At 39.6% G+C, this 26,429-nt stretch overlaps 4 protein-coding genes across 5 annotated transcripts in view; 1 reads left to right on the forward strand and 3 right to left on the reverse strand.

Moving 5' to 3' along the window:
• The window catches only part of NT5C2 (5'-nucleotidase, cytosolic II), a 155,554-nt gene extending 155,260 nt beyond the window's left edge, over positions 1 to 294 (reverse strand). Inside the window, exon 1 of the mRNA XM_057506271.1 lies at positions 187 to 294. The gene's annotated coding sequence lies outside the window, so the exon portion shown is untranslated. The remainder of the gene's footprint in view (positions 1 to 186) is intronic.
• INA (internexin neuronal intermediate filament protein alpha) lies at positions 243 to 10,955 on the forward strand. Its single transcript, XM_036898940.2, has 3 exons — positions 243 to 1,307; positions 7,913 to 8,037; positions 9,322 to 10,955. Exons 1-3 carry the CDS (start codon positions 243 to 245, stop codon positions 9,629 to 9,631), a joined length of 1,500 nt encoding a protein of 499 aa, XP_036754835.2. The 3' UTR covers positions 9,632 to 10,955.
• A 1,473-nt stretch (positions 10,956 to 12,428) lies between these two features.
• The window catches only part of ATP5MK (ATP synthase membrane subunit k), an 81,052-nt gene continuing 67,051 nt past the window's right edge, over positions 12,429 to 26,429 (reverse strand). Inside the window, exon 4 of the mRNA XM_057506274.1 lies at positions 12,429 to 12,439. The gene's annotated coding sequence lies outside the window, so the exon portion shown is untranslated. The remainder of the gene's footprint in view (positions 12,440 to 26,429) is intronic.
• Positions 19,389 to 26,429, reverse strand: part of PCGF6 (polycomb group ring finger 6) — a 28,160-nt gene continuing 21,119 nt past the window's right edge. For both annotated transcript variants that reach the window (XM_057506273.1, XM_036898762.2), the window contains exons 9-10: positions 26,231 to 26,317; positions 19,389 to 20,573 (exon numbers count right to left, since the gene is read on the reverse strand). In XM_057506273.1, coding sequence (XP_057362256.1) covers positions 20,517 to 20,573; positions 26,231 to 26,317 — 144 coding nt within the window. In that variant the 3' untranslated portion in view covers positions 19,389 to 20,516. The remainder of the gene's footprint in view (positions 20,574 to 26,230; positions 26,318 to 26,429) is intronic.

Genomic DNA, 26,429 nt, shown 5'->3' on the forward strand with positions numbered 1-26,429 from the left:
CCCGCGCCCTAGGTCCGCCGCGCACGCCGTTGCCGTAGTCACTGCGCTTCCCCGCCCCCGCTCCTCGATGCCCCCCTTCCCTCTCTCCTTCAGACCCGAGCAGGAGCTCCGCCCCCAGCGCGCCGCCCCAGCACCCTCGCTTTAAAACCCAGTGCACAACGCCCGGCCGCGCCCAGTTTGGTGCACCTCTGTTCTCCTTCGGAGCTTCTGCTGCAGCCGCTGTCTACCCTGGACCCGGCACCATGAGCTTCGGCTCGGAGCACTACCTGTGCGCCTCCTCCTCCTACCGCAGGGTGTTCGGAGAGGGCTCTCGCCTGTCCTCGCGCCTCTCCGGCGCCGGTGGCGCGGGTAGCTTCCGCTCGCAGTCGCTGTCCCGCAGCAATGTGGCCTCTTCGGCTGCCTGCTCCTCGGCCCCGTCGCTCGGCCTGGGCCTGGCCTACCGCCGGCCTCCAGCGACCGACGGGCTGGACCTGAGTCAGGCTGCGGCGCGCACCAACGAGTACAAGATCATCCGCACCAACGAGAAGGAGCAGCTGCAGGGCCTCAACGACCGCTTCGCCGTGTTCATCGAAAAGGTGCACCAGCTGGAGACGCAGAACCGCGCGCTGGAGACCGAGCTTTCCGCGCTGCGGCAGCGCCACGCCGAGCCGTCGCGCGTTGGCGAGCTCTTCCAGCGCGAGCTGCGCGACCTGCGCGCGCAGCTGGAGGAGGCGAGCTCGGCGCGCTCGCAGGCCCTGCTGGAGCGGGACGGGCTGGCGGAGGAGGTGCAGCGCCTACGGGCGCGCTGCGAGGAGGAGAGCCGGGGGCGCGAAGACGCCGAGCGCGCCCTGAAGGCGCAGCAGCGCGACGTGGACGGCGCCACGCTGGCCCGCCTCGACCTGGAGAAGAAGGTGGAGTCGCTGCTGGACGAGCTCGCCTTCGTGCGCCAGGTGCACGACGAGGAGGTGGCAGAGCTGCTGGCCACGCTGCAGGCGTCGTCGCAGGCCGCCGCCGAGGTGGACGTGGCTGTGGCTAAACCAGACCTGACTTCGGCGCTGCGGGAGATCCGCGCCCAGTATGAGTCCCTGGCCGCCAAGAACCTACAGTCGGCCGAGGAGTGGTACAAGTCCAAGTTCGCCAACCTGAACGAGCAGGCGGCGCGCAGCACCGAGGCCATCCGGGCCAGTCGCGAGGAGATCCACGAGTACCGGCGCCAGCTGCAGGCACGCACCATCGAGATTGAGGGGCTGCGCGGGGCCAACGAGTCTTTGGAGAGGCAGATCCTGGAGCTGGAGGAGCGTCACGGTGCTGAGGTGGCCAGCTACCAGGTATGGGCTGGAATACTGCCCAGGGAGGGGTGCCCAGTCTTCTGCCCGGCGTACTACCTGCGCATTCCCGCAAATTTGGGCCCTAGAACCTACGGGAGGGTAAAGGAGGAGCCCCGACTGGAAGCGTTGGCAAACAAAAAGCCCTCGAGTTTCCACCATTAATTTTAGGGGCCTGCGTGCCCATTTGCCCTGTCCCTCACGTCCCTGTCTGAGCCCTTCTAACAAAGAAGCTCTTAAGCTTATATTCTAAGGAAGTTCGAAAATCTAACCAGACCTCCCTGTCAGCAAGTAGGCATAAGCACTCTGGCGACCTGAAAAACGGCCCCCACCCCAAAGTAGGAGTGAGCCCCAAAGGGTGGGTTTCAGCCTCTCCGTAGTTGGGGGTGGTGTCTTGACTATCTGGCTTGTTTGGTTGACTTTAAAAGGCCGTCTGTGAGTCCTTGGAATTGATATTTATGCAGTATGTTCTGATATAGGGTTGGGGGAAGAATGCTGGCTTGAACTGGGAAGGGTTCTACCCCATTTTCTTGACTTTTGCCCGCAATCTCTCTCTCTCTCTCTCTCTCTCTCTCTCTCTCTCTCGCCTTGCCAACCGGTGATACTTATTCCTAAAGGAAGCTTTACATTTGTTAGCAAACGGGAACGGTCAGGGCGCTGTCCTCGGTGCTGATCCTGTCTCATGTCCCAGTTATGACTCTCTAGACAATTAACTGCTTTGATTTTTTTTTTCCTGCAACACCAACACATCGGTCTTCGCTACCTGCAGTTAGAGGTCACCTCGTGGACAGCATCAATTTTCACTTTCATGGATGGCTTAACACTTAACAAGACCACTCAAATCTGCTCAGTAGCAGTGAGGTGTCCCACTTGGAAATGCCCATCCCCTTAACATTTTTCCATCATAAGTACATGTGATAAACCATAGAGATTGGTTCTATCTTTGCTATAGGCCACTTATTTTTCTTCCATCTTCACCTGTCTTTTAAGCTCCTGCAAAGGTGTTGATTGATTCTTTCTTACTTTTCTCTCTAAAGGCCACTGCAACTTCAGTTTTACTATATAGGACATTCTGGGATTATGACCACAAAGTGCACAGAGGAAGGAGAAAAGTGTAGAAAAGAATCTAAATACCGTGGCTTAGTTTCAAGGTGCAATAAAAGTCCATTCAATAGAATGCTGGCTATTCAGAAATTTGCAATAATTCATTTCAAGCCAAGATCAAAAGTTTACATTTGATGAAATTAATAGGGTTTGGGAACATAATAAAATACAACCAAAAAAGGAGTGAAACCTCAAAATTGCTATTTTAGTCTGGAGCTAAAGAATTATTATTGGTGTGTAGATAGTTGCTGTTCATTATAAGTGACTCCCTTTAACAAAGGAATAAAGCTTGCTTAGACCATTTATTTTGGTTAGTTTGGAATTATAGTACTATTCAAATAAATATTTCTATTCTGCTTTAAAATCTGTAACTTGAACTTTTCACAGCCTTTAGTTAATTGAGACTTCATGTTTCCTTCTAGAAGCCTTAAAGGATGAACTAGGTGGTCTTCTACTGGGGCTAGCTTAGTATTTCTACAAAAAAAGGTAACACCCACAACTGCATCTGAATTGGGCTTTGCCATATTCTCTGTTTGCTTGTTACAGCCCTGCATTCTAAGCGGGTAGTGACAGTATTGTCTGGCTTGTTTCGTTTGCTTTAAAAGTCCTTCAGTGTTAGACAATGGTAGGGTCATCCAGACACAGTCCGCAGGAAACAAACACCAGAAACTGCGGCATCTGCAGCCCTGCAGTGCTGCCTCCAGCCTTGAAAGCCTTAGTGGACCTGCTGGGAGAATGGAAGAGATCAGACAACGGAAAGCTATTGCCTATTCCTTGGAACGTAAGGCTAAGGAGGGGCTCATATCTTCAACTACTGATCCTAAAGGCCTGAAGTCATAAGGGTGTCTTCTGGTTGTGCTCCCTACCAGTCTTAGCAGTGTTGACCAGGAGGAAAAGCCTCCTTCTCCACAGTGAGATTCAGCCATTGTTTGCTTGCCCTCTCATCTCACCTCCTTCCCCCTCCCCTTTCACTGCAGTAATGGGAGGCTGTTCTCTTCTGCTTCAGAGATTAATGAAAGGCACATTTTCCTTTGCAAGCTTGCCACCCTCTAAGAGGCAAAGCAAGACCCCATTAAAGTCATGTTTTCCCTGCCCCAGAATACTAACAGCCTTTTTGAGGAGGGAAAGCTTCTTACACTTTTGAAAGTGTAAAGAATGATTCAAGGTGACATAGTAAGTACACAATGGTGTATGAGAGTCTGAATCAGCCAGCAGGAGAAATTGTGAAGAGCTAGGGCTGTTGGCTTCAAAAAGCCAAATGCAGCCACCCTCTTTAGCTGAAGGCTTTTTCATTTTTGACACAGGGCAATCCTGGTTCTTGCATAGCCACAATTTCACCATTATTGTCCCTGTTCTGCCAAAGATCTCTAAGGACATTTTTGAAAGATACTGGAGACGCTGGCCCAGAACTATGGTCAGTCTTAGAAAGCTCACGCTTTTCTTGAAAGACCTTGCTGAATAATCAAGATCACCATTAGTTAATGATCCCTGGGGAGATGAGCCAAGTCTGCCCTCTTGTCTCCACTATGAGATTGGAGTATAGCCTAATGAAATAGCAAAAAGGGGCTGGCGCCTGGGAGATTGGGGGTGGCCGTGGGTGCATATAAATATATAACTTGATAGATCCATTTCTGAAATCAGAATTTTAAAAACTACATTTGGCCTTTTTTCTTTCTAAGTCTTTCATGTGTTTTTTGTTTTGTTTTTGCCCCTTTCTGCCCCACTGTGTTACTGTCACCTGGGCCACTATGGTAGCTCCTTTACGGAAATTAATTTAAACTAGTCATTCCTAAACCATTGACCCACCAAGGTCAATTTGGGGGCTTAACAGAAAGATTCTCAGGCCCATTCCCAAAGATATGGGTTCCCAGGTAGGGCCCAGAAATATGCGTTTTCCATAAAGCACCAGGTCTTGTTCCTCGGACTCATTTTGGAGTGCGCTGACTTAAACCACATTTCCCAGTGTGAACCAGCTCATGTAATGCAGGATTTTAAACTATGATAGGAAAAAAAGAAAAGAAAACAGAGATGGGAATGAAGCAAAGACAGGAGGGAGAATAAGGTATACGGATGGACCACATAAAAATCCTCTTCCCAGCCTACCTGTGTTACACAGAGCAGTAATTCTGGATGGCCTCTTTCAGTCAGATTGTGCTGCCCCCAGGACTGTTCCCCTGGCTGAGGGCCCCTACAAGTGGTGAAATCCATAGCATAGTTTGTCTCTCCTTTTCTCCACTGCAGATGCTCGTGTGGCCAGTTCTTTGTCTTAACCACAGCCTACATCCTTCCATCCGTGAGGAAGGTGCTCAGCGCTGGTCTTGGCTACTACTCCAGAAGAGACCCCAGCTGGAGCTGGGAGTGCCTCTCTCCAGTTCCCTCAGGCTAAGCCATCGGCAGCTGCGTGGTTGGGGGCGGGGGCAGACTGCAGCACACCACTCAGTTTCCGAGCTGGAGGCCATCTTTGGCAGGCTTTTGAAAGGCAGTGCAAGACACAGCCTGGTGTGGGGGACAGTGCTAACAAAGAGACTAGACCCTGGAGGGCAGTAGTCAGCAGTTAGCCCCATTCCAACTGAATGGAGCAGATTCATGCTTTTCTGACAATTTTGATCCATAAAATAGACTTGCGAAATGTGTAGCGTAAAAATTCAAGGAAATCTCATCTCACTGGAACTCAGCTCCCCAACAACCTCTTACTCAAAGAACACAGTTCTGAAACCAAAACAATGTTTTATAAAGGACTTGATTAACCTGCTGATGAGACAAAATACCTACCTCTAAATCACATATTAGGAAATTGGCCCGTCTGATGGCCCCAGCCTGTTCATTTTTTACATACTTCTAAAACACTGCCATTTGGATTTCAAGCCAGCTGCAAGATAGAGAAGAGGGATATTAGAGTCAGGCATTGTCAGGAATGAGTAGATGCAGATCAGTTCCACTTTCAGGACAAAGAAAACCAAACCACTAAATCGCAAACACTAACTCAAACACTTTTCTTTGGGGCCATTTAGGGTAGAAATAAACAGTCTGATATACCTCAGTTGACTTAAAAGATAAAAGACATCCCAAAATTACAGGAAAATAATTTATCATTATCATAACCTGTAGTTGGAAATAAACAGTCTGATGTACCTCAGTTGACTTAAAAGAGAAAAGACATCCCAGAATTATAGGAAAATAATTTATCATTATCATAACCTGTAGTTGCTGAGAAAGGTTACATTATGACTAATGCCTTAATTAAGAGTGGTACAAGCCACTTTAGAAAGGTTTTTATTCAAAATTGTTATTTAAAAAAAAATCTGATGTTTGAAAGAATGTACCTCTGACTACCCAATATTGAAGTTTATCATACATTGCTTTCTTTAGTCATCTTAGGGGTTGAAGGGAGGGCTCATGATTAATTTGTCCATATGATAAAAAGGGTATTATATTAACAATAATAAAAATAACATTTATTGAGCAGTTCCTATGTGACAGGTGCTGTTCTAAGGCCTATTATCTAATTGGACAGATAATAGACTCATATAATAATGTGAAGTACACCAAACTGGAACCCTAACTTCAGCATCTTGGAACACCTCATAGAAGAATAAACATTACAATACAGCCCAAAGATCCCAATGAAATTCTCCTCTTTTCTTTATATATTTCTCTGGCTCCTTTGCATAAAGAGAATGCCTCCTCCTTTTTTTCTCCCCCTAACCACCCTAGCTCTTTTTTCCCTTACCACAGTAATGATGATTCTCATAGCACTAATGCATCACTAGCAAACTTGTGTGTAGGTCAGTTTAACTTCAAAGCAACCAAAAGGTGAAATTTCTTGTAAGCCTTTATGATCTCTTAGCATACTTTGAAATATTTCCACCACCGTCCAGTATAATAGGTATTTTTCCTACTGCTTATCCTTTCTTGCTCTGTATGCTTCAGTTAACTGAGTCTCTCCTTTGCAGTATTCCTGTCAATATTTATAGAACTGGTAGGTGGTATGAATTTTAATTCTTTCTGCAGATACTCTTGATTTGGAAGTTCACACCCCCTGATGTATCAGCCTTGCCCTTTACCATTGCTTCGTCATTCCCACACAAGGGAAGTTACAAGGGCCCCTCAGCACTTCCCTGAGGTTTCTGATATGGTTACCTGCATCATTATTTCAGAAAAATAACTCTCACTTACTGCACTCTTAATGTTCACAGAGTTACACCTGAATTCTATGGACTATTTGCTCACCTTTTCAGGTCATAAGACAAGAAGTGCGTATGTAGCATCATTCATTCAACAGATACTCATTGAGCATCTACAGTGTGCATTGTGCTAGGCTCTGGGCTTCTGGGGTGGACTAGACAGAGAGGGTGCCTGCTCCCATACACATTACATTCTAGAGCAGAAGTTCTCTAGAGAGCAACTTGCCCTCTAGGGAACGTTTAACAATGTCTGGAGACAGCTGGTTATCACAACTGGGAAGGAGGGAAAGTACAGTGGGTGGAGGCCAGGAGGCTGCTAAATATCGTACAACTCGCAAGCCAGCCTCACAACAAAGGATTATCTACCGCCAGATGGCAGTAGTACCCAGGTTGGAAATCCCTGGGATAGAGGAAGGTGGCAGAAAAATAATCAACTAATAAGTGAATGAGGTAACTTCAGATGATAAGAGCTCACAGCAGAGCACCTGCATTCAAGTGGGTGCTTTTTTCTAATTTGTCCTCCCGCTAGTAGCTGCCCAGGCTTGAAGTAAAATAACGTGCTCCATTGGTGTGGAGAGGGTACTTAAATTGGATGTCAACAAAGACCTGAGTAGAGGATATTTGAACTGAATCTTGTACCACACAGAGGCCGCTGTGCATTCCAAATGAGGAAACAGCCTGCAGGGCCTGGGGCAGCAATGAACTTGGTAAGTTTAAGGAGCGAAAGAGAAGCCAGGGTTGCTGAAACATACAGAGGCCATACGCAACAGTTCAGACGTTATTCCAAAGCTGTTGGAAGGTTTTAAGCAGGTGAACAACATGATCTGTTGTGTTTTTTAAAAGATCCTCTGGCTGCTTAAGTATCTGGCATATTTTTCTTCTATGCCTGGGTTTGTGCCTAGAAGAATTTGGAGCAAAACTGTTTTATGAACCTAGTTTCTTTTAAAAAATATATTATACTTGCAGTCTTTCATTTGGATTTCTTAAAATTCCACAGAGTATTTCTGCTTCCTCCTTATCTGTCAACAAGCAAGGGAGTGATGGTAAGTCAGTAAAAAAAAACATAATCTCCCCAGTGTTCACTTGAGAACCATGTGCCCTGTGGTGGAGGTTCTCAACCCTCACTGGGCCTCCACATCTTCTGGGGCCCTTTGTGAAAAAATGCAGATGCCAGGACCCCACCCCAGAATAGAGGAATCCAAATCTGAGCTGGGGGCAGACCTGGATTTTTCATGTGTTATCAGGGTTGAGAATCCTTACTTTGTGGAACTCTTGGTGAATTTTAACTGGTTCAAATAAGTTGAATATGTGTCTTTTCAGGATAGTATTGGGCAGCTGGAGAATGATCTGAGGAACACCAAGAGTGAGATGGCACGCCACCTTCGAGAATACCAGGACTTGCTCAATGTCAAAATGGCTCTTGACATTGAAATAGCTGCTTACAGGTACTTAAGGGGCATGCACACCGAAGCAGGTCCAGTCACATGGGGCAACACTACCTAAATAAGTGGTTTTAGTCTTTCCCATTTCTGATGGGTGAGAGGGGATGAGGAAGAACATCACTGGTCCCTTCCAGGTGAGCCGACCCCTCTGTCCTTCAACTTGGTTATAGCCCACTCCACCTTATTAGCCCTGCAGTAGTCTACATCCTTAAATCCTAGGAGTACCCAGAGATTGAAATATCCGTTGCACTGTAACTTTAAAAACAGGGTCTATACAACAAAGAACATCCTAATAGGTGAGGTATCCCCCTGGATTCCTTCTCAAGAAATGTTCATGTGATCATTATTTTTAAAAAGTAGTGATAAAGAAGAGCTACTATTTTTTGAATGACAGCTGTGTGCCAGGCACGATATTGGACACGGCATATAAATTATCTAGGTATCAGATCATATTATTTCCATCTTGCAGATGAGGAAACTTGAACCAGAAACTAACTGTAACTTGCTGTAAGTCACAGTGGTGGTAAGTGGAAGAGCTCAGATTCAACACCAGATTTGTCTGAGAATTTTTTTTTCTTTACACTATATGTACTACTTCAAAACAAAGCTTCAGAAATAGTTGGTAGTGTCTTGAGTTTCTCGTTTTAAAGAAAGGGTGATAAAAATTATTAGAGTTGATGAGAAACAAAGTATGGAGGCCACTCTTTTAGGATCCTGTTTAGGCCAGGCTGAGAAACAGTCTGGTATGTGAAACAGTTTCATTTACTGGTTTTTGTTATTGATGGTTACATTCCGTTTATAGCCCTTATATATGGAAAAAGCACAAATGTCAAATTCAGGCTGAATTAGACAGCTCTTTCCTCCTTTGTGTACTTCTCACCTCCTTATCCCTTTGCACTTAAGGTGTTATTTAGTAAAATTACTTCTCCCTAGAGCTTTGTAGACTCTGAGAGCCCAAAATGGGTGTGGTGATGGGAGTTGTAGGTTTTTTCCTTTTTGAGTGTATTTGTGAATAGGATAGGTGTTCCTTTGGCCATGCTTTAAACACAACCAGGGCTAAAGATATGTGAGAATGTGTGTGTGCATGCATGTGTACATGCACGTGTGTGTGTTGGATAAACTCCATTTCTTTGAGCCTTGGAATTCAATATTTATGTATCTCAATCTCATGAAGAAATTGCAAGACTTTGTGGAATCTTTCTGAAATGAATAGCGGCTAGAAGGTTAAATTCTTCAAAAAAAGTTTTGAGTTAACCTCCTGAGAGATTCTCTCTATTGGATTTACAGGAAACTGCTGGAAGGCGAAGAGACACGTTTTAGCACTAGTGGATTGAGCATTTCAGGGCTGAATCCAGTTCCCAATCCAGGTTATCTGCTTCCACCTAGAATCCTCAGTTCTACAGCCTCCAAAGTCTCAGCCTCTGGGCTGTCTCTGAAGAAGGAGGAGGAGGAGGAAGAAGCTTCTAAGGTAGCCTCTAAGAAAACCTCCCAGATAGGGGAAAGTTTTGAAGAAATATTGGAGGAGACAGTAATATCTACTAAGAAAACAGAGAAATCAAATATAGAAGAAAGCACCATTTCGAGCCCCAAAATGTAATTCTTCTGCTTAAAAATAGTTAATGCTTAAGAGGGGATAATAATGCATTTGACATGTTAAAGAGGCTTTTCCTGAACCAAAACACCTGTCACCACTATAAAATGTCTACAAGGCTCATATCTACCATTGAATACTTACTCTAATAAGAAAACCACCCCTTAGATGGGAGCAAACAGCAGTCCTAGAGCAATCACATATTATCTAAGAATACAGCTTTCTTTCCTGAAGTTCAGGCTTCACAGCAATAGATGATACAGGTACAGAGGAAGTGCAGACTAAGGTGCTAAATCTGTGATTGTCATCATTTGCTGTGCATTGGAATTAAAATCTATGTTAGCTCACCATACCCCGCCATTACGCAGGTATATAACCTCACTCCAGAGACCTGAATCATAAAATCACTGCCAAATGGTAAACCAGGGTCCACACCTGACACCTGTCTGATAGAACTGTTTCACAAATGATGGGTGTTTAATGGACACTTTCCCTTCACCCCCATCAATCAATCCCATGTGTCCTTTTTTCAATTCAGGAAAAAAAAATACTAGTGTAGTATTCTTCCCTTTTAAACACATTTAGGTTCTTCTCAAAAGAACTTGCTCCCTTTAGCACTTTCACTCAATGGGTAAAATTAGATGCATGTTGACCATTTCTCTGATTCATGTAATGACATCTTCCTGCCCATTCCATAACCCTCCAAGTCTGTAAGTTTAAAAAAATGGCAGATAAGTTTTAGAGGTTGCCCCCAACACATAAAATAATGAAAAGAGTCCCTAGATTTTAGGCTTTTGGCTTATTGAAATCCATTTAATTAGGGAAAAAAATCTACTTTATTAAGAATGTAGCATTTCACCCTAATTTTAGAAGCACAGTAGTAGTTACCCCAAGCTGTGGTTAAGCTGACCTTAGGTTTAGTAGTGTAAGCTAGAAGAGGTGAGTACTCATATGAATGGAAAAAGCCAAGGTCTCATTTATCTGTGCCAGTTCATTGTGATATACAATTAGCTGTTTCGTGCCCTTACTTACCCTTAGGAAGAATCTATATATTCCCCTTCCCACGAGTCTAGGTCTTAAAGAGGCCTCGTTTTCACTCTCCTATGGCTTTTAAGAGTGCTAAGTGTAGATTATGTTATCATCAGGACACAATGCTACTGCCCAGAAGTAAAAAAGTCACTTCTGGTGAAATCAACACCACCAGCAAATATGAAAAACGAATCTTTCTCTTGTCTAAAAGAGTCTTGCCCAACAGTTTTCCCACTGCTGCATGGTTGATGTGGTCTCCCTTCCCAGCTGGGGAGGAGACACTCAGACCAGAGAAGGGGCACACATGCTCCTACTCACATGCTAGAGAGCCAGCTTTTCATCTGTCCAACTGTGTAGCAGCTGCATTGCCCAGTCTTCCACGGGTGCCAGCCTTGATGTAGGATCATGTCTCTGTCAGCGGTCGCTTCCCCCAGAGCTACAGAGTTACCATGTCAGCCACACATCTCCATTAAGAGCTCTGTGGTGATAAGATGATGCTTTTACTGAACTTTCTTATCCTAGCACGTGCTTCAATAGCTCAAGGACCTTGAAAGATACTTTTCTCTTTTTCCTTTCCCTTACTCCACCCTATCTTTATTCCCCACACTTACTGTAAAACATTAGTAAAATAAGCATTAAAAATCACATGAATCCCGCAAACATAACTTGTGTTCTGTGGTTTTTGCTGCTTCAACGAAGAGATGTGCTGTTCTGGTTAGTGAGAGACTGTGCCCCAAATAATTCACAAATTGTATGTTCTCTGCTCTGTACATCCACATTTAGGTTTTTTTTCCCCCTGCCAAAAATTTGGGGCAATAATCTGCATTTATTTCAGACTGCCTGGTCTGAAACACGTAATGCACTACGTGGACAATTCACAGCAGGGAGTGGGGAAATCAAATGATGAAAGACTGCATTCTGTGCCTAGATAATGATTTCACTAGCTTGGTGAACATTTCTGAGAAAGGCAGAATGCACATGACAAAAAGTCCTTTGAAACAATAAAAATCTTTCCCTTCTTTGAAAATGGGGTTACACTTCTGTGGAACCCAGATGTTTAGGAAGAACATGGATGGCAGTAACAGAATTTTCCTCTACTGTCATGATTAATTTTTTGTGGAGTACAGACACTTTGGAGATAGCCTCTGGACCCTTTTCCCAGAAAAATATATGAAACTATGTACAGATTAAGGTGCTTGTGACCCCTCTAGGGCTATCTATTTCTGGTGCCCAGAAGCCACGGATGCCAAGTTGAGATTTCCTAATGCCATGCCAGGCTCCAGGATGGAGATTGCAAATGAGGGGATCTGTGGATGCATCTCACAGCTGACGCTGGAGGTAGAAGCTGGGGCTTGCTGAATCCTGAACAAACTGCCATTCTCAGTGCATCTGGCTAAGGGCACTTGCATGCCACTCAAAGATACATTAATGGTATTGCTGGTGAAAAGAGATCTGTTAGTTGTGTACTAACAATAACAATAGTAACCAAAACATCTTTTAGGGCCTATTGAGGAATTAGTCTCATCAGTACATCGGTTTGCTATATAGACATTGGTTGGCACTTCTAAGAATACTATTGGTTAATGGATCCTTGTCTATACGAAACCAAAATCTTTTTATTCCATTTATATAATCTCTGGCTCTAACTTGTATCTTCTGTTTTCAATGAGTTGCCACTAATTGCCATGAGCTCCTTTATAAAAGAGACATTAAAAGCATCGTATGGAGTTCATAAATTTTAAATCAGAACAATTACAAAACCAGGGAAACATGGCGTTCGGAATCCTAAGGTGGGAGGAGAAGGGAAGGGAAGGGAAGCGACATCAACTGTTAGGACAGAACAGGACAACAAAGGGAGTCTGACATTGTGGGGAAAACAGTCCACAAAGCACATTAACGATATCCAACAGAACTTTCCTATTAACTAGACAATGAGATCCTCTGCATCCTGAGACTTAGTAAAATAGCTGTAATTCACTCAACCCCCACTTATGGTGTCAGACACTATACTAGGCAGTAAACAGAATTATCTCATTTAGACCTCATAACACTCCTTAAACATAACATTTGTGTACCCACTTCACAAATGGAGAAATAGAGCCTTGGAACAACCAAGTTAAAACCCTTGTCTGATGTCACACAGTCTGTAACAGGGTTGGGAGTTGACCCTTGGTCCTCTGATTCTGCAGTGCTTGCTTTTCTTTCCTCTGTTGCCTCTCTACATAAAGTCCCTTCACTTGAAGGAGTAGGAACCTTTATCGTCGTTTTCACCCTTTTCTCACCAAGTTTCAGTTAAGGTGTCTCTGCTCCAGAAGCCCTTGGCAACACCAAGTCCCATAGGCCAACTGCTACCCATTGCAGACTCCCTGAGCCTGTGGCCTTCCGGCATTGCAGTGAGGTGGTGACAGATCAAAACAGCTCTGGGCCCATCCCACCCTGAGTCACCTCAGCTTCTGCTAAAAACAAAGTAGAATTGGGTACTATTTACCTGTTTTTTAAAAAACGAATTTAAAAAAATAATTTTGAAAAGAAATTCTGTAGTTCAGTATCAAAGGGCCTGGAAATGAGGGAGTATGACAGAAGGGACACTTCTTTAACAGGCAATAAATTCAGGATACTTAGAGTCCATTTTACTGCACTGGCTAAAGAGGAAGAGCAAGTACAGGGCATAAATATGCAAAGAAATAAAAAGCTAACCATTTCAAACAATAAGGCTTCTCTCTCACTTACCAACTTTACATTTCCCTGTATGGCCCCGGAAGATGACTGGTTAGCCAGAGACGGGTAAGATTCCTCAAGGGAGGAACAACCTAAGACAGGCACAGTCGCAGTGGGCCATCTGGTGAGAAAATGGGGATCAACAGAGGTGAGGCTTAGAACCTCACCCCCCCCTGTTCTGAGAGAAATCTTCTGCATACGTGGATGTTTTATTGCCCTTGTCTAGCTTGGATTAACACAGTCTACAGGCACACACCTGATCATCTACATTTGCTCTCTTACAACACTAAACTATGTTTTCTACCTTTATCTTGTATCTACCTACCACTTCAGCATTTTATTAAAAATAATAATAATAAAGAGAGAAATGTGGTATCCACATATAAATCAAGTATAAAAATCAAATGAGTATTCATATTTGAACTGACTGTTTATAGTTCATAATGCATGAGCAAAACCGAAGGTTTCAGTGATGGCTGCCCTTGTACTGTTCACCATGTAAGAACTTATTCACTATGTAAGAATTTGTTCTCCATGTAAGAACTTGTTTGTTATGCTTCAGAAGACTGGAGACTGACGAAAATTAGGCTTGGGGTGTATTAATGATTGTGCATTGAGCATTGACTCCCCTATACAGAATTTTATTGTTGTTAACAACCATTTGATCAATAAATATGAGAGATGCCCTCACAAAAAAAAAAAAAAAAAAAAAGTACACACTTCCAATGGTAAAATAATAAGTAACCGGGAGGTAATGAATATAGTCAAGATATTGTAACAGCTTGGTATGGTGATAGCTGGTACCTAGAATTGTCATGTATATAAATGTTGAATCACTGTGTTGTACACCTGAAACTAATGTAATGTAATACTGTGTGTCAACTACCCTTCAATAAAAATAAATAAATAATTATCTAAAAAAAAAAAAAAGAAGTAAAAAAAAAAAAAAAAAGAGGAAGAGCAAGATTTGAGTGATTGTCTGGAAATTAGAGTCCAGATGTTAGCTCCAGAGATAATGCAGGTAACAGCATCCTGGGGATAAGCTTCTAGAACTTGTGTTCTAGAACCACCATTCATAGCTCTAAAGGCAAACATGCAACAGTTTTTAAGATGTATTTTAAAAACCATTAGAATGGAAAGCAGACTAGTTGCCAGGGCTGGAGAGAAGGGACAGAAGGTATTAACCAGTCAATGGGTATGAGGTTTTATTTTGGAATGATGGGAATGTTTTAGAATTAAATAGAGGCAGTGGCTGCACAACATTGTGAATGTACTAAATGCCACTGAATTGTTCACCTTCAAATAATTTTGTCATGTAAATTTTAACTCAATTTTTAAAAATCCACTTACAGAGAATTTATGCAACTATCAGAAAAATATAATTACGAAGTCTACTACCCTGTTCCAGCTGAGGCCACTATGGTATATTATGTATAGCCACCTGGGTCACACACCGTTAGAACAAATTCCATTAGGACAACATAAGCCAGATCTAATAAGAGTATTGATTTCAAAACAGAGCTCGGAGAAAAAAAACAGCAATCTTCCTGCACATAAGCAAAAGAAAGAATAGCCAGAAATGTTGCTTGTTCATGAGCACCCATCACTCATTTCCAACTAATGTTATTTTTATTAGCATATCATCTGTACATAGTATATATCTAATATTAGCATATCATCAGAACTATGTAAGGTCCTGAAAAACATCTAAATCGTGAGAATACATTTTTTTCCTTAGAAACTAAATTGGTATGCCTGAAAGCACAGTAATTTTAAATGACAATAACTGAGGGAGGCTTTGTAAGATCTTAACATAGAGTTCATATATGACATTTTACTTTTCTTTATAGAACATATATTAATGGCTTTGCTGCATGTTCAAATTAAATGTACAGGTTAAATTGATGCCATCAGGCCTTTTGTTGTTTCAAGTATCTCACATGGAGATGCCATTTGCAATGGGGTGAGTGTACCTGAATCCATTCAAACAAAGGACTGTTATTACATTACCATCCTCTGCTACACACTCTTAAAGGGTGAAAAGAATGGTTACTATGTAGATCAAAGAGCTTCTTTCCTCCTCCATCAATTGCCTAGAAGATGATTTAATTGCCCTCATGTTTTATGCTGATATTTTACAAGCTTACTAGTTGGGGGTTAAGACAGCTAAAATTAGTAAATTCTTTCTTACAATATCTTCACACCCAAAATTGTAATAAAACAGAGTGAGCCAAGTTGCAGATATCTAAAGATTTATGTTTCTATAGTGCATCAGTGATTTTGAATAAAACAAAACAGAGAAAGTTCAGGCTACAAAGAAAAATGAAGATCAATCTTGGAGGGGTCTCCAGGCTTGCTTCCTCATTGATTAATTACTGTAGATCACCACATGGCTACTCGCTCCCCTAGTGAGGCTGATGGTTTCTGTTCTAATTAAGTCTGAGACATTTCATTCTAGCTCTGTGACATGCTCTTAGCAGTTATAGAATGCTCAGCAGAGTGTAACCAAAATTACTACCATAGGGCTGGAGTTTTGGCATACAATCAGTGGCAAGTCTAGTTAATTGCTGATTATTACACAGGACAAAAAAAGCATTTTTCCTTAGAATTGCTTTTAAAACAAATTTAACTCACTTCGGTTCTTCTGTTATATCGTTAAGTATGGATATGTGAGGTGTGACTTCCGTCTCCCATGATTTCCTTGCATAAGGATAAATAGATGACAAATAGCATTCTTGATATTCTTTATTTTTTTAAATCTTTAACTTAAACCAGATTTGAGCTCAACAAAGGAATTTCTTTCTGGCAACTGAAACTGTTCATTGACTAACCTAGTCTGCAAAGCAGAAGCAGCGGAGGGAAGATTAGAATTAGGGTGAAAGCAGAGTCCAGGTCCAACTTCAGAGCTTGTATTCCCAGCTTCCTCCCAGTTATTGATAGAAGGGGATGAAGAAAGTATATAAGAAAAAAGAAAAATTAAATGGTTCAACATTAATTATTTAATTTTAATGGACCCCCCTTATTCATTACACATGAACTAATTCAGAAAAGTAATCTAAGAAGCAACTACATAGGGACCATATTTGAACTTGGTAATAGACTTGACTGTATGCCAGCCACTGTTCTGAGGGCTTCATATACTTATTAATTTTCCTAACAAGTCTGAGTTACAGACCATTGTTCCCATTTGCAGGTAAGAAAAACTAAAGCTCAGGGAAGTTATATAACAAGCCCAAGCTTTCAAGTAGCAACGCTAGGGGTTAAAACTATGCAGACTGTCTTTACAATTCCTGTCCTTAAACACTAGCAATACCGTGTTTTTCCGGGAAAAAAGAATATCTGTTCATGGCAACCTTTGTCTTATCAATCAATTTAAAATATCATTCAATCAGCTTTTCTCTTGGGAAAATGTTTTTGTAGAAACATTAGAAGAAAAAAATCTTTTTTCATTTAAATGAAAATAGTATCGCAATAAGAACTTCTGTAAAACCACAGACATCATCAGAACAAAATAAAAATGCAGTAAATTTCAAACCATAATATCCATTCCGTGTAAGTAAAGTAAATATCTGGCAGGCTTTCAGGAGATCAATATTGCATTTCATTTATGAAATGACTATTAATTTCAATAGGTAGTAAAATTTAAATTTCATCAGTTTTGAAGAAAGACCAATAATCAAACTCATCTATAACAGAACATACTGAAAAAGGATAAAAGTGAGAACTTCTTTTTCACTCATGGTCTACTAAAAAAACACAGATGACCATTCAGAATCAGCATCTGCTTGAATGTTCTTTATTATTAGAGGTTTCCAAGATGACAAAGTACACCTCAGAGGTTACAGCTATTAGAACTGTAATGGAAGATATTTTTTAATTAGTCACATATACATCTGATAAGCAATTATCACCTGGTGATCCTACAAGAATATTCATCTAGGATTGAATCACAGAGTATATACTTTGAGCAAGCCAAAAAGAACAAATAAATGGGTCAGAGGCATTACTTTTAAGAATTCAAAGCCGAAGTCATTACAGGAGAGTCACTGTGTGCAAGGTCTACATTAGCTCCTCCTCAGGAGGAGGAATTGTTAGAGACTGGTTAAGGATCTATCTTACTGAATCAAGAGGAAAGGGCAATGCTATGGAAATAGAGAGGAAGCTCAGTGAAGTCCAGGGTCAGAGGAAATGACCTGAGCCTATACTACGCCCATACAAAAGACTGGATGGCATTTCAGGGAGGAACCTGCCAAGCACACATTCTGTTAAACTACAGCTACCACAAACTATCCCTTTGGGCATCTTTGCTTAGTATCACCTCAGAGAGGAACAAAGGTTCCTGAGGGTTGTGCCAATCAAACAATCTTTCTTTTTTAGCCATTGAAGTTGGCTCTGGAATGTGTACTTCATATACTATTATCAGAGACTTCCAAGAGGACAAAGTACAGATTCCTGCAGATTTGAGTAGTTTTGTTTCTGCTTTATGTTCCTAGTAAAAATTCCTTTTGAAAAAATTTTCATCTTATCTCAACCAAACTAAATGCATGCTGCTGCTCTTGGCAGCAAGGCAGACCCAGGGCAGCAGATTGTATTGGTTTGTTCTTGCTTGTGCTTTTCCCTCATCTAAGTCTTTGACCTTCTGGTTACCTGAGGACAGCTACTATGAATTGCTTCCTCACCCCTAAGTTTTTGGCCTCCAAGTTAGCAAGAACCCTTGCTCTTGTTTTGTTTTTGGTGTTGGTTTCTGGGTCTCTCACTCCGACTGTTCACTATTTCGTTGCCCTCCCATCTATCAGTATCTTTGAGATATGTTACCCAACACAGGACACAAGATGCACTGGAGATTAGAAGTATTAATTCCCTTGATCTGAAACTGTATTTCTGTCGATGTAGCCCAAGATCACATTGGTGTGTGTGTGGGTACATATTTGTAAACTAATCAATCAGCATTTTTACTTAGTTTACTGCCTGATGGTAATTGGCCAAATAGATATAACCAGATAAAACTTAGTTCTTTGGGATTTTTGAAGGTAAAGACCAGGAGGGAGGGAAAAATAAAGGCTAGAGTTCTTTGTGACATTTGTAGCATTTACCAGTATCTGCCTTTTGCTAAGATTTTGCAAGACGTGTGTTCCTCCCATAGACTGAGTTCCTTAAAAGATCACCCTTTTTAATTTTTCCCCACAGTGTCTAACAAGGTATAAATTCTTTTGACTTGCTCATTGCAGAAGTGTCATCAAATAATTTAATATTCCACTTAAAAAATTATTTGTGTTACTATAAATCATAACTTCTGAGCCCTTGTAATACCTTGTCTTTGTATGTCTGAGACTTTGGGCCACACCCAGTGGTTTATGCTAACAATGTGATTTATGGTGAATACCTAATTCTGTATACCTGGGGTCCTAGGGCATGCTCCATCAGTTTGACCTTTGGGCAGGTGCTAGAGCCTCAATGGCTAGTCAATTACATGGGCACTGTATGTCTATGTGACTCCCAGTAAAAACTCCAGACACTGGCTGGTAACACTTCACACATCACATATCATTGCTAGGAGAATTAAACACTGTCTCTGTGTGTCTACTGAGAGAGAACAACTGGAGCTTGTGTCTGGTTTCTCCTGGACTCCACCCTATATGTCTTTGCCCTTTGCTAATTTTGATCAGTATCTTTTCACTGTAATAAACTATAACCATGAGTATAGTTGCCTTTTTAGGTCCCATGAATCTTTCTAGTGAACCATTGAACCTGAGAGTGGTCTTGGGAATCCCCAACAGTTATGTTAACATGAGACAAGAATAAATATATTAAGTAATTTGTGCAAACAACATTAAAAAGGCAATGAATAGTTGCTATCCTGTCCATTGTCAAATAACAGCATTTAGCATGATCAATAAAGGTAAAGATGTTTACAAAATATCTATTGATGGCAAAATTTAACTTTGAATCAGATACCTTGTCTCTGTTTACAGTTGGTTATTTTTTATAATCTGCAATAAACACAAACATTTCAAAATAGGTTAAAATAAATTTTTATTAAAAATTTTTTTGTTAAATGTTAGAAGAGATACACAATTCACAAATTCCTTACAAAATAACTGCCAATCCGTATCCAATTGTAATAATTTCTAAGCAGACCTGGCAATTTTGCAGTGAAATAGGGTCTACAAAATATTTCTTTTAGAAAGCATCACAATGCTAATTTTAGGTAAAATAATGTTTAAACTGAAATTTTTGCACGCAAATGAGATCTCAAACACCTGTATTCTTTATTCCAGTAACAAAGTAATTGGAAAAAATACATTAAACTGACTTTTGAGGAAACAATGAATTCTGTAAATTTCTCAAATTTATTATTTTCAGAAGCAGTGCCTCTACAAGATACCAACAATCACACTATGTACTCAAATTACCATTCGAAGAATATTATTGCAAAGAGGCACCCCTTGTTGTAAGATATGTTAAAGAAGTCTTACACTGAAGGCTTATGGTATGAGCCATAAGCCCTACAGGAGACAGTTTCTTCACACAGAGTAATGATAATTCATCCCTTTTAGAAGTGAATAACACATCTGTAGTAGTATTGCTGGTAAAAAAAAAATGAGAAGTTCAAAATGTGATGGCAACATACAAAAGTGGCCAATAGTTTTGGTCTTTGTCTAAGGTACACTCTATAGTTCAACAAAAACTGGCTTTGAATCTTCAGTTAAAAAGCATACTTCTTTCCCAAAAGGATGACTGCCCAACTGGTACCATTCCAGAACGCAGAATCCTAACCACCAACTTGAAAGGGAAATGGCTCAACAAGGAAGAAAACAGTAACCAATTTACCTCAAAGATAAGGAAGCAAAATCATTGTTAAAGTACTTGAAATCACAAGGAATTAAAAAATTCTTCAATGCTTTGAAATTTTTCCCCTGAGCTATGGATGCTTTTTACATACAGTCTCTAGTCAAACAGATGCATCCCATCATTTCCAAGTTGTACCTATAAATGCTATGATTCTTGGTGCTGAAAACAGGTAAGTTATGTCTCAAACAGCACAAAGTGGTAGTAATACATGTGTTGTGGAAATCTTTGGTGAGCTGCCATCCTGCAGAAGCCTCCTTGTTTTGTTTCCTGCCTCATAATACTCCTCGCATCTTCAAGTGATTTTCAGAGGAGAAACCACAAGACCATAATGAAGGACCAGCAGGCCATCCTGAGAAGAAAAAGGTGTTCCTCATTATTTTTGAGTATCAGTTATGTAAACAATCAAGTCAAAGACAGTTTATTTTTCATAAACTAACACTAAGGTGAAATTCTTTGATTTAAAGAGAACAAAGGGACCAAGATAAACTTGCTTATTTACTCACCTCATCACCAAACACTCCCTGTCAATGTGCCTTTTTAATGACTCTCAGGAGACATTTATCTGAAAAGATCTAAAAGAGATAACATCTTTCCTTCTGCACAGACTACTTAATTGACCACCCAAGCATTGTGATTCCCTAAAAAAAAAAGACTCAATTGTCAGAAAGCACCATGGATCTGCTAGAGATGAAACATAAATTTCCACATAAGTGCACTTCATTGCTATTACAAGTGAGAAAATTGTGGAACTCTTACTCATTTAATGTATCATACATTTTATTCCTCCTTAAAAGACTATTCAATACAATTTAACCTTTCTTTGATATCCCAAGTCATCATTATAACAGTAACTTTACTGTGCTGTAACACAGTGATGTTCTCATAGGTTGTTGGGCAACTTAACTCTATACTAAATGACTCCAGATACCATGTTTCTTTTTATCTGCTTTTAGGGTTTCTGTCACCTCTCTTGATATTTATTACGTCTTAATCCTCTGTGTTCTCACCAAGGCTGCATCCAGTGAGCAATCTACTTTTTAAGGAGCTATTTCTAATCTGCTATGAACTGGAAAACTAGCTAAAAAGGAAGACTCATTGGGGAAGCGTGACACAAGCAAAAGGCCTACTTTGAGCAACACAGAGACGGAGTGGTGCTATGCATGACTTGCATTTGCAATTCTGCTCTAGCTATTTATTAATCTTCTTTCTGTGCTAAGCTTTTCCATGGCTCCACTTCCTCATTTCTCATTCACTACACAACTCATTGCAATCTGGCTTCTGTTCCTGGCAACTCTAGCAAAAATACACCAGAATTCTAGAAAAGGGTTCACAAATTCAGATGCCCACAGGGTCAGGAAAGTAACATGAATGAATATTTGACTTAGGTATATCAGTCAACAGGGAATGTTGAGACCAGTGGTAAATCTGAGTGCAGATGCCTAACTAAAGGAATTTAAACTCAGAAATATTTAAAATTCAGAATAAGCCAAATAAATCTTAATCCCATACTGTGTTTAGCCCATGGACCATCAAATCTGTTCTAGAATAATTAAGACTAATCAACGAATTTGTATTATAATACAAAGAGAAACACTCTATTAACATTTTTACATGAATACAAGTTACATTTTACATAATGTTAATTTTTTGCATATAGTTGTTTCAGAAATGAAAACATCATTTGCAAAACAGTATTGATATACCAAGATAAAAAACTGGTAGTTCACAAGCTGTTTCAAAATCTCAAAACTTTAATACGTGTATAAAATCACATTTTATGAAATGATTACTTATAATTCAAATTTATACCTACATCTATTATATTTATATCCTATATAAATATGAATATATAAAAACTATTTATCTATTATTTAGATGTCTACATTCATGGCTTCTTAAACTAACCAACCAGAGCGAGTCTTCTAAAATGTAAATCAGATTATGTCACTTGTCCTTCGCTCAAATTTCTCCAATCAATATTTTCCCACCTTACTCAATTAGAATCCAAAGCTCATACTACTGCATATAAAATCCTACATAGTTTTATTCCAACTGCCCAGATCCCACCTCCTAACCATTCTCTACTTCACTTGGTACATCCCAGCTTTCCCACTGAGGAGATGTATTATTCATTCAGCAAAGAGGTCCTGAGATTCCAAGAAACTTACGCTGTTATCAAAGAGGATTTTAATTATATTATGGGCTATTTAAGTTTTGGGACTTGTTCATCTTTGAATCTCCCATGTGTGTAGAATAGACCTCTGTAAGTATTTTTCTGAGTTGAGGTCGTATTTTCTACCTACCCCACTGACTTTGGAATTTTACTCCTACATTCTTACATTTCTAATCAAGCTTAATTTTTAAAAAGACAATCATTCTCTAAGTTTTCTAAAATTTGACCTTATAAAATTCTTAGAAAATGTTTTGTTTATATCTCTAAGTATGCTTTACTTAGCCAGAAATAAACTTGCTTTCATATTTTATAAAGACCCTTTTGAACTGTTTCTTATTACAATATAGAGATCATTGGTAAGGAGCTGTATATATAAAAATGAATAGCAATAAATCAAATAATCCCTCGGAAAAGTATTTGGCTGCCCCTCTGTTAAGAGCTTGAGCTTTAAGTTCAATTTCTGAATTCTACCACTAATTCACCAAGTGACCTTGGGCAAGTTACTTAACCTCTTTATGCAGGTTTCTACAGAATGTCACAAATGGATGTTAAAATAAAAAGGCAAAGTTTGAGGAGAAACAGGATATCTGCATAGTTTCAAAGTATCTCCCCCCAAGATATTAATTACAAAGAGGAAAAGCTACCAATATTAATACATACTGACCCCATGTACCTCTTGATATGATACTATGGGGACACATTACTTCTATGGCATTCTTGCCCAAAACACATAATTTCATTCTAGCCATGAGAACACATCTAACAAACTCAAACTGAGGAATAGTCTGTAAAATAACTGTCCAGTCATCAAAGTCATGAAAAACAAGGAGGGATCAGAGGATTGGGAAAAGACAAGGAGACATGATTACTAAACACAACATGGAATCTGGATTTGGATCCTGAGACAGACAAAGGACAACATAGGAAAACGGACAAAATCCAAATGTTAGCAGTTTTGTTAATAATACTGTAGCAATGTTAATTTTTTGTTGAGCGTATCATAGTTATGCAAGATGTTAATTTTAAAGGATGCTGGATGATACCTACATAGAGCTCTCAGTATTATTTTTGTAACTTTTCTCTAAGTCTTAAATTATTTTAAAATAGTATTTAAAAAAAGAAAAAGGGGATAACTGTTCTTATCTTTTAAGGTTGTTGTGAGGCTTACACAAAGTAACACATGTCATTTTGCACTTCGAATACAGTATGTGACATATAAGAAATGTTAGTTATTATTAATGTTGTCCTTCTCCTAGTTATAAGCAATTGCATATCATATATTTGTTGTTCCTCAATTAACCTGCATGTTGATAAATAGATTTTCCTTTTTCTGTTCACTTTCCAACACAAATTGCTTGAAGAATTTTTTCACTAAATCCTAATATCATCTCATTCTATCACTATGTGGGCTGTACTGTAAAAATAATTACATTTCATGCTTTGTTATGTTCTTTTTGGAAATAGAACTGTTGTTAAATGGAAAAAACAGTTACTCTTAAAAAGAAAGATGATTAAGTCTTCTCCTTTTTAAATCATATGAAATACAAATTAATAGATAGCCATTTAAAAAAATGATGGTCTTTAATCACTTTATTGCTAATTATTTTTGCTACTCTGACAAATTGATTGTTATCACATAAGTGTGCCTATAACTGAAAGGTAACTACAACCTATAATATTGTAGTAAAGAACAATTAGCACTGGAACATCCTTCCAATACTCACTTACATACAAGTTTTATTAGCAAAATTACAAAAATTTAATGAACTTGGATTAGGCAGTGGTTTCTTAGATATGACACCAAAAGCACAGGGAACAAAAGGAAAAAGAGATAAATTGGACTTTATTAAAATTAAAAGCTTTTGTGCTTCAAAGATCATCATGAAGAAAGTGAAAAGAACCCAATGAATGGGAGATTTTCACAAATCATATATCTAATAAGGGACTAGTACTTAAAATATATGAAGGACTCTTGTAATTCAATCATAAAAACACAGAAACCCCAATTTTTAAAAGTGGGCAAAGGATCTGAATAGAAATTTCTCCCAAGATATACAAACAGCCAATAAACACATGAAAAGTTGTTCAACATGATCAGTAATCAGGGAAATGAAATCAAAACCACAATGTTACCACTACACACCCAAAAAGATGACTATAATCAAGAAGATAAGAGATACTGGTGAGGATGTAGAGAAATTGGAACCCTTACACACTCATTGGAATATAAAATGGTGAAGTTGCTTTGGAAACAGTCTGGCAGTACTTTAAAAGGTTAAACATAGGGGTATTGTATGACTCATCAATTCCACTCCTAGGTATATACCAAACAGACATAAAAACATGTCCACACAAAAACTCATAGATGAATATTCACAGCAGCACCATTCATATTAGCCAAAAAATGTAAACAACCCAAATATCCATCAACTGATGAATAGTTAAAGAAAATGTAGTATTGCATATCCATATAATGGAATGTTATTCACCACAAAAAGGAATAGAGTACTGATACATATTACAAAATGGATGAACCTTAAAACCATTGTAAGTAAAAGAAGCCAGTCACAAAGGACCACTTATGTGTGACTCCATTTATATGAAATGTACTGAATAGATAAATCCACAGAGACAGAAAATATATTGGCTGACAAAGGCTGGGGGAGTGGAGTTATATGAGGAATGAGGACTAATAGGTATGGAGTTTCTTTTTGGGGTGATAAATATGTTCTAAAATTGATTGTGATATTAGTTTCACAACTCTGTAAATATACTAAAAACCATTGAATTGTATACTTCAAATGTACAGTATGTTAATCGTATCTCAATAAAACTGCTAATAAAAAAAACAAGAAAACTAATTTATGGCGGTGACAGTAGTGTTCCAGCTTTTCATCAATGTCAATTATGTCAATAAAACACATGTGTATGCACATAAATGTGTTTGTGTTCATTCTGCTTCGTCTAAGGAATTGTATAATCTGCACTAAGAAGATAATTCTTATAATAGTCTGCATCTTATTTTAAGTAGTTGTTCACTGAGCACAGGCAATTTTACCAAAACAAAGAATTACATTTTTAACAAACTAAACAAAAATTTGTTTAGCTGAAAGCTGCTCATCAAATCTTTATTAGTACTCCAAGCTATTCAGCTCCTAAAACAATTTACCACTCTAGGTTCAGTGGTATGCTAGAATATGTGTATCTTGCTTTTCTCTTCATTAAAACTGTAAATCCTATCTTGCTTTTCATTTACCCTGACAAGGAGATTTCACATTATATTCCCATTCACATTACAGATGAATTAAAACATCAAAATAGTTATCATGGTGCATCTTACCAACTGACCAGGAAATGGTATGTGAAGCTCTAAAGCCTAATGAATAGCTGCAAATTTTCCTTACAGAAATGCCCTTGTAGATATATTTGTCCGGTAGTCTTCAAAGCTCTCCTACAGTATTGGACAGAGAAAAAAAGAGCTAGGCCTCTAAAATTAATCTGCCTGAGCTGTGAGCCCTGGCTCACCTATTGGCTTACTGTGGGCCAATTACATGGCCTTTCTGTACCTCAATTTCCTTATCTTTAAAATGGGGGATAAAAGAATATCTAGCTCATAGAATTATGAGGAATAAAAGAACAATTTATTGTAAACCACTTAGAAAAGTGCCTGATGCACAGTAAACATTCAATAAATATTAGCTTTATTATTTTTAGTCTGGTAATTTTAAGAACACTGTAGAATGTTTATTAAAACTTAATTGATAACATGGAACCTTTTTCTTTCATTAAATAACTTGCTAACAGACATAAGGATGATAATATCTAAGAGCTACCTGCATTGCTGCATCACCTATTACACGCCGTATTTCCCTCAGAGTTTGATACCGCTCCAACAAGTGATCGCCACAGATGATATCTACCTGTGGGCAGAAAAGAGGATCAAATCAGACTGCGTTTCTGCTTCAAAAAACCATTTGAAAAAATTATGAAAAGTCAAGATAACTATTTCCAGACTAGACCTTGCTATTCTTA

The sequence above is a fragment of the Manis pentadactyla genome, chromosome 8 (genome assembly GCF_030020395.1).
Source record: "Manis pentadactyla isolate mManPen7 chromosome 8, mManPen7.hap1, whole genome shotgun sequence".
In the NCBI taxonomy this organism is placed as follows: Eukaryota; Metazoa; Chordata; class Mammalia; order Pholidota; family Manidae; genus Manis; species Manis pentadactyla.